This window comes from Triticum aestivum, chromosome 7B, assembly GCF_018294505.1.
Source record: "Triticum aestivum cultivar Chinese Spring chromosome 7B, IWGSC CS RefSeq v2.1, whole genome shotgun sequence".
Classification (NCBI taxonomy): domain Eukaryota; kingdom Viridiplantae; phylum Streptophyta; class Magnoliopsida; order Poales; family Poaceae; genus Triticum; species Triticum aestivum.
The window spans coordinates 511,634,875-511,644,719 of NC_057813.1; the positions used below are offsets into that span (position 1 = coordinate 511,634,875).

Sequence of the window (9,845 nt, forward strand, 5' to 3'; positions counted from 1 at the left end):
CACCCATCGCACGACTGTTGCCTTGCCTCCCGCTGCACCATGCCGCCGCGTCGCCCGCCCACCATACCCTGCCGCACTCTGCCGCCGCCAGATCCAGACTGCCTACCCTTGCCGTCGATCCGCCACATTTCTGCCGCCCCGCCTGCAAATCCGCAAAATTCGCCACTTTTATGTCGCTTCGTCGCCGTCGCGTGATTTAAGCTTCTTCGTTGTCATCCTCACAGCCTCTGGCCTTCCCACCCTCACCTTCGTCGAAGCCGCAACTTTTTCGCCACCCCATGCCTCGAATCCGCCGCGTTTGGAGCTTCACCCACCGCCACGCGATTTGGAGCTTCTTCGCCGCCGCGATGTCGCTCAATTTGGCCGTCGCGCGCCTCGACTCTGTAGGTCACGTCGAAGCCGCACCGCGTCACCGCCCATGCCGCCGAAGAAGGTCTCCAAGAGCAAGACCGGCTTCTTCGGGGTGCGGATGAAGCCATCCAGGAACTTCGGCGTGGAGTTCCGGTGTGATGGCTATCACTACTGGATCGGTATGTTTCACTCCGCCGACGAGGCTACGTGTGGGTATGACATCGCCGCGTGCCATTACGTCCGGCCGAGGCACGAGATGAACTTCCCGAAGTAGTGATCGATCTTGAAGTAGACTTGGAGTAGTAGTAGTTTGTGTTTGTGTGATGCAGTGGTTTGAACTATGTTTGCTTCAAAAGAATTTGCTATGTTTGAATTATGTTTGCAGTGATGTTGTAGTTGAACTAGTTTTACATCATCTATTGGAGCACTACTTTTTGGAGTTTGGTGTTCTCTAATGATGTACTCCTTCGTCCAGAAATACTTCTCATCAAAATGAATAAAAGGGGATGTATCTAGATGTATTTTAGTTCTAGATACATTCCGTTTTATTTATTTCGATGACAAGTATTTTCGGACGGAGGAAGTAAATTTTACATCTAGCATTTTTATGTGCGTTGGAGATGCTCTTAGTGCTCGCTTGTGTTTCATTGTTTTTCTCCTCCCCTACGGTTTCTGTGGGGAAAAAAAAGCAGCAAGCTCAAGCGGCCAACAAGTCTTTACAGCATCCCCATTCCCCAACACCTCCGATCTAGTATCCCTCAAAGCTTCCATGGAGAAGGCGCCAGGCACGAGCATCGAGGCTATCATCCGACGGCTTAGGCTCCACCAGGCGCCTCCCTCCCCTTACTCCGGCGATCCCTCAACAGCGGCGACCCCCGCCGCAGCCAACCTGTTTCAGCCGCGGAGAGCCGCCGTACTGGTCTGCCTCTTCCACGACGCTGCCGGCGAGCTGCGTGTCCTCCTTACCAAGCGCGCTTCCTCCCTCTCCACCCACTCCGGTGAGCAGCTCGCTCGCTTCTTCGTGGCAGCTTTTGATCGATCCGAATCGTGGCGCCCCGGTAAAAAGTTTTAGGGGAATGTCGGTGTATGCGCAAGTTGGGGTTCAGGGGCTGAAGCATCCTACATTTCGCTTTCAGGTTCCATTTTACGGTCCATAGGTGTCTGAATTGCTATTTCGCTTTTGTACTTCTCCGAATTTTATCAAGGGGAATTCAAGCAAAGAATTTGACTTCTGGTTGGAAGTTGAAGCAGAATCTAGTAGAAAGCGTTGGTGTTTAGCAGCTTTCAGGGTTCAGATGTTTGTACAGCTGAGCCCATACGGGTTTTAATATAGTAAACTACGTGTAACGACTGTTGTTTATCATTAATCTTAATTCATTGGCTCCCGGTTCTTCTAGCAAGCTCTTAAAAATTATTCCTTGCGAGTAGGTATGCTACCATGGTGTTCAGTTAGTTTATGCTACCATGATGTTTTGTCTCTTATTAGACCAGGTAAGTACAGTGTCCTAGATATTTAAAACTTGTTATGTACATTGCCTAAGCACACGCATGCTGGTCCTGAGGTTTTGGTCAGCGCAGAGCGATTTGGAGAAATCCCTTGGTATATAAAATCTGATAGTCCCTTGGTAAATATGCATTCTACATCATTCTAGTTTAATAGTCACCATTTGATGTATTTTAGTGTATATGAAAATTTTCCCCCAGAAAAGGCTACAAGTTCCATAATATACTGCAAAAATCCTAAGATTCCTACAAATACCCAATATTCTTACAAGAAAATTTAGATTTTTAACCTAGCTCTCTGTTTAGCGCTCGTTTGGCTTGTCTTAGCTTTTATATTGAACAATCAGGTTAACAAATGGATGCCAACCCAGACACGAGCTTGATAAACCCTGTCTGATTTTGTTTTCCCCATTTGAGATTTGCAGGGGAGGTTGCATTGCCCGGAGGAAAGGCAGAGGAGGGTGATGCTGATGATGCAGCAACGGCATTAAGGGAGGCAAAGGAGGAGATTGGGCTTGATCCAGCCTTGGTCACTGTCGTCTCCTCGCTTGAGCACTTCTTGTCCAAGGTAAAATGTCTATGGGTTCTCGCTTATACCCCTACTAGAAAAATCACATCATACAGCAGGACAGATTATTTAAGTGCATCACTGGAAGGCATGCTAGTTTTTTTCTTCTTCTTAGACTTCGAGAAAACGCATGCATGCAGCTAAGATTTAGGATATGCTTATAGATGTTTTGAGGATCATGTAGCAGGCTGTTCTTTAGAGTCCTCTTTTGCCGGATAGAATGTTATCTTTTTGTACTTTTCATATCTCAAAATTAATGTCATGAGCTCTCTTGGAAAGTTGCATAGCAAGTGAAACATTAATCTGAAAGATGAAAAAATTGACTGTAATTTGAAATGGACCAAAAGCGTACCGCAGTTTAACTTGGGGCTAGGCAGCTTATTTAGATCGTACTCCCTCCCTTCCAAAATACTTGACTTCCATTTGTCCAAAAATGGATGTACCTATATACTAAAACATGTCTAGATACATCTATATTTTGACAAATGGAAGGCATGTATTGTGGAACGGAGGGAGTATATGTTATCTCTTGCTTTTCAAGGTGGTGGACGTAATCAACTTTTGCATTCTTAATGGCCTTGTTTAGGATTTGATTGCGGTAAGGATTGTGTTACAAACTTACAATATAGGCACTGTTCTTGATGTTATGTAACACATGTGGCCTTTGACCGCACTTGTCGCATGCCTCTGAAGATTACTTTAATTCTGCCATTTCATTACATGATGTTTATGTGAAATATATATAAGACAATAATGCTAATTTATCAATGAATAATATAAAGTCAACTTCCTAGAATTGAAATGCATATCACCTGCTGCAGAGGAAGCCTGGTTTTATCACTGAATTCATTGTAGTAAAATGGCTAAGACGTAGGCCTTAGGCCAGGAGCTCCCTTTGTTTTGTTTCTTAGCACTTTCCAAGCCCACTACAAATTATTGTGCCGTCTCACCGTTTTGGTGTTTTGATTGATAGACTTCCATCAAGATTAATACTCTCCATTTCTTTGGCAGCATCTTCTGGTAGTTGTTCCTGTTGTTGGCATACTCTCAGATATACAGGCTTTCAAACCTGTCCTTAATGTTGATGAGGTGGACGACATTTTTGATGTACCCCTAGAGATGTTCCTCAAGGTCAGTGCTATCTATGTTTTCACATGCTAATTAATGGGCTATATACAGTCTTTATTTATGTTTTTTAGGCTATGGTACTTATGTAAGCCTGGGTTGCATGTTTGTGATATTTGCAATTCACCGTGAAAATGACCAGTCAACTGTAAAGAAGTGAACCACATGAATTACCATTCTGTGTGACGTATTGTGCTACAATAATATGTATACTGAAAAATGCTTAGCCACAGCAGTAGTGGCGCAAGAAATTTCTTATATTTTTTTCTTGAAATCTTAGAATTTACTCAAAGCCGTTTTCCCTTGGATCCCTTTGTCAGGATGAGCGCAGGAGATCCGAGGAGCGAGAATGGATGGGGCAGGCGTTCACACTTCACCACTTCGATTATGAGAAAGGCGACAAGACGTATGTAATCTGGGGGCTGACTGCTGGCATCCTGATTCACGCGGCTTCAGTTGTATACCAGCGGCCACCAGACTTTGCTGAGCGAAGGGTACAATTCAACCTGCCGAAGTACTCACAGGAGTCTTCTCCAATGCCATGATCAGGATTAGGATGCGCACTCAGTTACATGCCTGATTCAGCACACAGAAGACTACATACACCAAAAGAAATGGTATAGAATCTAAAAGGTTTCCAAATCATGTGTTGTTATACAATTCATTCATTCTTCTATGCGCCACGACCCTGCGATTGATGTGAAGTGCGATACCCTGGTGGTTCAGCTGCGACGATGATCATGCAGGCCGGGCCGCATCAAGCAATGGATTACGATGCATTCGATGGTGTGCAGCTTGCCACACACAGCGACTAAAAATCAAACGTTCGACAAACATATTTGTATTCTATTCTTTGCATAATAATACATTGCAAGAACATTAACATTCAGAAAATTATTTGGTGCTAATTTGAGTACACTCCAAAAATTTGCTCCGCTGCTTCTGTACTATGGTTGCTCCTTTCTTGTACTATATTATTTCCCCCGTCTTTTGCTCCAATCCGTTGCCTAATTATTGTCACTGCAACACGGTCTACACTGAAAACACCTTAAACCATATATAAAATGGAATTCACCACCACCATTTTGCAGTTCCTTGAGAAGTAGAATTGGCGATTAACTTCAATTCAAACATTTCCGGGTGTCAACGGAACTGCACTACATAGAATTATTATCTCAAAATCAAGTCCAACTTCCGTTTGCTTAACGGTCCGGGGTTACAGCGTCGCACCGATTATCACCTGTGTTTCTGTGTTGTAGTCGAGGCCGAAAAATTGTAGTCTCAGCCTCCATTGTCAAAATACAAACTGAATATACAGCCCAAAGTAAAATACACACCACAAGGGTTTATACAACTGCAATCTGTATGATCCAGCACCAGTGTGCACTCTGTTCAGTGTTACCACCAACTATCAAATATCCTCGGGGTTTATGTTCTCTTCTATGACCTCAATGCAAGATCCAACTGACCTCCCAGAAGACATTGCCTCCGCAAGCTTCGATCTAGCCTTTTCATGGCGGCGCAGTATCAAAACAATGTTCAGCACAGCCCACCTCACCTGTGAATCAGCTTTGTTCTGGGTGAAACCCAGGCTCTTGAACAGTCCATCCAGCTGTTAATGGAAGAAACACGAAAGCACAGAGCAGATAATTAGAGGATTGAGTTACATACGTTTGTCAACTTAGAACGTAAGTAAACTAATGCCGAAAAACCTTGTTAACGTCATCTAGTCCTCCTTCGGCGTATCCGTACAGAAGATGCTCGGTTGCTACTCCGGCCAGTGCAATACATGAGAACTTATTCAACATCTGCCATTAGATCCAACTTATAGCCAGGTCAATCACAAATATGAACCACTATCAGAAGGCAATAAATCGTGTAATACCTTATGATATTGTACATAGCTATTCACTGGGAAAGCAGTAGTTCATGGGGTGGCAATAATTCTGCCCATCCCAGGATATGCTAATTGTGTATTAAATGGCAGTCACTTTAGGTCGAAGTAAACCAAGCAGAGAGCTTTGGAATGGGGATTACTAGTTGCCTAGTGTGTGTTTTTACATAAAGCTTTTCCATATTTTAAATGATCCAACACTATTTTGACCACCTTTAAATTTTAACTTCGGTGAAAGCATATAATCAGCGTGTCCATTGTGGCAGCTGTGAGTTCTGATGCCGGTATACAGTTGGAAGTAGACCTTTATTTTTTGCCAGGATTTGGAAGTAGACCTTGAAGAACAACGAATAACATCTTACATCATTTTTACATGCTTTGCAAACAATAATAATTTAGAGACTCTCACCTTCGCAGACAGTTTGCCTGTATTGATCTGAAAATGAAAACAACAATTAGGCTGGTACATATATAACTAACTTCTTTGTAGGAAAATATATAGAACAACAGCTTAACAACACAAAATGTAGCATAGACAGTGTTCCCACCCCCCCCCCCCCCCCCCCCACCCCCACCCGCAAAGGGAATATCCTCTCACAAAATATCGACAAATGTAAAGCAGAGCAACAGGTATTCCATACTGGCTTTCTGTAGCAGACAATCGTTTTTTATATTAGCAAAGTAGTTGGTGGTTAACAATAAACATTTCATCTATGCTCGTCCATTTACCCATGTTCAGTCGAATTGTATGTATCATAAAATTGCAAAAGAAGAGCATCTCGCTCTGTACTGAGATATAAAACATTATGTTTTTACATTACAAAAGAATGGAGAAATATACTCCCTCCTTTCCATAATTCTTGTCATAGTTTTAGCTCAAATTTGAACTAAAACCACAACAAAAATTATGGAATGAAGGGAGTACAAGATTTGGGGACTGCAGATTATTACGAATAATTGATCTCTGTTTTCTACCCTTCACTAATCTGACTACTGCTTAAATAGCAAATAGTGTTAACAGATTCTTTCATTGCACAGAATTAGATTTGACACATTAGTAGAAACAGAAGAGTTGTACTGCTTGGTCACAGTGACAGCGACACTGGAGCCACAGAGTATTGCATAAATATAAAATTTATTACTAAATTCAATAGTTTAGAAGGTGTGACATGCACACTCAAGACTGAGAGGGAGATAAGTGTATCTAGTAGAATAAAGGAGCAAAAAATGCTAGGTAGGTATTGTGTGTTAATTAAGAATAATAGCACTTCAAAGTTTATCACAATATTAAGAATTGAGTTAGAAAACTAACCTCTTCAACAAACTCAAAGTCCACGAAAGCTGTCCCAGCTTGCACGTTCAATGATCCTTGTTTCATAAGTGTATCTAAAGATGTGATAGTATATTCCTTCGGAAGCACTCCAAGCAAGTATGCTATCAAGAAGTGACCAGCTTCATGCTTCGCATATTCCATATGTAGGATATTAATAGTTTAGATTATGTCTGCTAAACCACACTTGAAAAAGTATACAAACAGTTTGCTCATATTGTTCAAGAATGACATATTATTGAAAGTTTGTTCAAGAATGGAATATTATTGAAATTTTGTTCGAGAATGGAATGTTATTGAAATTGAGTTTGTATACCTCAATAACTCTGTTGTGGTACTTCTCGCTGAGACTGTGAGCAATTGTGTCAAGAACCAAGTTTCTCGCCCCTCCATTGTAATATATCTAGAAAGCTGTAGCCATGTAAGTTCAAGCAACAGATGGTTGACTCAAGTGATTATACCATTTCTGTGGGGAAATTTATACGCACTAATGTTCTACATTACTTTATATGGATTTTTCTCCATGTGATCCTAAGAATCAGTTAAATGGCTGCAAGTACGTATAAACTTAGCTGAATCGACCATACTTCCAAGAAACATACTAGGAAGCTATGATGCTGGATGTTTATGCACGCAAACTAATAGGACTGCTTAATTAGTTCGAAATTGAACAAAAACTCACGCTAATTGGCACCAAAGAAGCACCCAACAAGATGAACAGATCGGTTCTGCAGAGAATATCTATTCACTACCTTTGATAATTGAGTTTTCCTCTAAGAGATGAATTGCTCATACAAAAATCAAAGGTTGTTGCTTAAAACTGCAACAAGGTAGCCAGAAAGCACGCATGGCCCAAGCATATGCTTCGAAATAACAACACCACGCGAATAGTAACAGTTCAACAGCCAGTCAGCAACAAGACATGTAACAGATGATACACAAGGCCGAGTAGTCAATTAAATAGTTAGGAACAAGATATGTAACAGATGATCTACAAGGACGAGTAGTCAAATAAATAGTAACTCACCAAATCAACAGACCACACGAATAATAGGCCTACAAACGTAAGCAGAGCTTGGAGTTGAGAAAGCTCAAACGCAAATGAAACAGAAAGCCCTCCAAGAAGCGAGGCAATTTGGAGATTTCTCTCAATTGATCCCAAAGTCTGATCCACAGGAGATAGGAAAGAAGAAGTATCGATCCCATTTAGCTTAAGCTCATCTAGTTTATAAAGCCTTTGAGGTACCTAATAGAGATTTTGGTATAAAACAGTAGAGTTAGTATGCTACATAATATTCTAAAAAAAGGATAAAGGTAAAGCTTCACTTTCTTCCTTATCAAAATGTAGCACATTCTAACAGGTGGAAATGACACAGCACAAAGCAGCAAAGTTGAAGTGTTTGCTTGTCAAATATGTGCACTGGCACTAAAGATCAACAATAGTTTTTCCATGTAATTGTTTTGAATATAACCTTCAACATAGAAATACTTGCAGTTGCCGGCCATGCAATGGTGGAGAATATTTCGACCATTATTTTGGATAAATGATAGCATGAAAATCAACTCATTGTACATTCATGCAGATTATTCACATTGGTTTATCAACAGTAAAACAACTGTAACATTTTAACAAAGTTGTTTCGTTTGCTAGTCAATACTAGCAAAGTTGCATTGTCGTCAATCAATTTAATTTAAAAGTTGCATTGTTTGCTAGCCAAATATGTAGCAGACTGGCACTAGGCACCATCGATAGTTTTTCCATGTAATTTGAATATACTCCACAGTGTAGAAATATTCACAAATGCCCTCCAAACAGTGATGGAAAAAAAAATGTAGATCAGATTTTATAGGCGACAGGTACGTGGTGTGGCCACTGGCCACAGCCCGTGGAGTTATGGTGGTTTTCACTCAGTTTTCTTTAATAAACCGAGCCTTGTGTGGTTTCTAGGTCCGGTTTTCCTCGTAAAAATGGATCAGTTCTTTTCTTTTGTATGCAGTTGTGGGAGGTCCCCGCTATGTGACAAGGCTTCGGAGAAAATGGTAAGATTGGAACATCAAATTCCCATGCCCAATATCCAAATCATGGACAGTAAAAACTCTTACTAATTCCATCCAACAAAACAGTCCTATATGGTACTCCACTATACTAGTATCGGATTCGGATTCGGGCCAGACGGAGGAAAGCTTTATAAGAGCATGCCGTGAAAGAACCTTTGTTTTAAGTTTCAAACTATCCAAAATTATGTGGTTCTAAACTTCTAAAGCATATGCAACTGATCATTACGTCAAGCAAACTACAAATAAACTGCACACTAACCATACAAGTAAAATCGTACGTCTCTGAAAAAAAAACGAGGCCTCGAGGAATGATACGCAGTATCAAGAGAACACCAACCTGCCTCGCGGCGCCAAAGCACCGGAGCCCGCCGCCCTCCCCCTGCGAGCAGCGCACCAGTGACAGCGCGGCCTCGTCGTTCCCCTTCCGCAGCTCGTCGTCCACCTGCTCGAGCACCGCCCTCAGGCGCGCGGCGGCCGGCTCGGAGGAGGTGTTCGCGGCGCGTGCCGGCGGCAAGCGCAGCCTGGCGGCGGCGGTGGCGGGATGCAGCTGGGTGAAGCAGCAGCAGGTCGATCCTCCCAGTATCATCTCTTCCACGCGGAGTCGAGCAGGTCCACAGACACGAAAAACGACGGATTTATGAGAAAGTGTTACGACCAACGGTTCAAGTCTTCTTCTGCACTTTTTTTAGAGAAGAAAGAAAGGCAATAACTTTTTATTTCTCGAGAACTGACGCATACCTGAAGTCCGGGATCACGGCCTACGGCCCAGTGAACCCTTTTTTTTGCGGGTGCCGAGAGCCTGGTCACTGCGGCCCCCTTTTGTGAGGGGGCACCCCTTCGCTATTTTACCGAGTTCTTTGGAGAGAGTTGTCTCGTGCCCCTAGGTATTCTCTACCTACCCATCTGTGTCGGTTTTGGATGTAGGTACACATTTGTTGAAGGTCGTTCGAGCTTTCCCTGGGAGTATGGCATCAGTTACATACTTCAGCGCTGTAGCGCCTGGTATGAGCCTTGTG

General features: G+C 42.4%; 2 protein-coding genes across 4 annotated transcripts; one reads left to right on the forward strand and one right to left on the reverse strand.

The window, feature by feature from the left end:
• The first annotated feature begins 1,020 nt into the window (after positions 1-1,020).
• On the forward strand, positions 1,021-4,455 carry LOC123157817 (nudix hydrolase 15, mitochondrial). Of its 2 annotated transcripts, XR_006479084.1 has the most exons (5): positions 1,021-1,349; positions 2,280-2,422; positions 3,434-3,553; positions 3,868-4,164; positions 4,274-4,455. XR_006479084.1 is itself a non-coding variant. In XM_044576012.1 (4 exons), the coding sequence occupies exons 1-4, from the start codon at positions 1,121-1,123 to the stop codon at positions 4,090-4,092; spliced, it is 717 nt and encodes a 238-aa protein (XP_044431947.1). In that variant the 5' UTR covers positions 1,021-1,120; the 3' UTR covers positions 4,093-4,223. The 2 variants fall into 2 exon arrangements, 1 of the variants encoding a protein (XP_044431947.1); XM_044576012.1 differs by lacking the exon at positions 4,274-4,455 and having other exon boundaries at positions 3,868-4,223.
• Positions 4,456-4,667: 212 nt separating this feature from the next.
• On the reverse strand, positions 4,668-9,510 carry LOC123157816 (uncharacterized). 2 transcript variants are annotated; one of them, XM_044576010.1, is made up of 7 exons: positions 9,167-9,504; positions 7,799-8,017; positions 7,088-7,174; positions 6,754-6,900; positions 5,851-5,877; positions 5,260-5,355; positions 4,668-5,159 (listed from the first exon to the last, which is right to left on the reverse strand). In XM_044576010.1, the coding sequence occupies exons 1-7, from the start codon at positions 9,413-9,415 to the stop codon at positions 4,959-4,961; spliced, it is 1,026 nt and encodes a 341-aa protein (XP_044431945.1). In that variant the 5' UTR covers positions 9,416-9,504; the 3' UTR covers positions 4,668-4,958. The 2 variants fall into 2 exon arrangements, with proteins under 2 accessions (XP_044431945.1, XP_044431946.1); XM_044576011.1 differs by lacking the exon at positions 7,799-8,017 and having other exon boundaries at positions 9,167-9,510.
• Between the last annotated feature and the right edge of the window lie 335 nt (positions 9,511-9,845).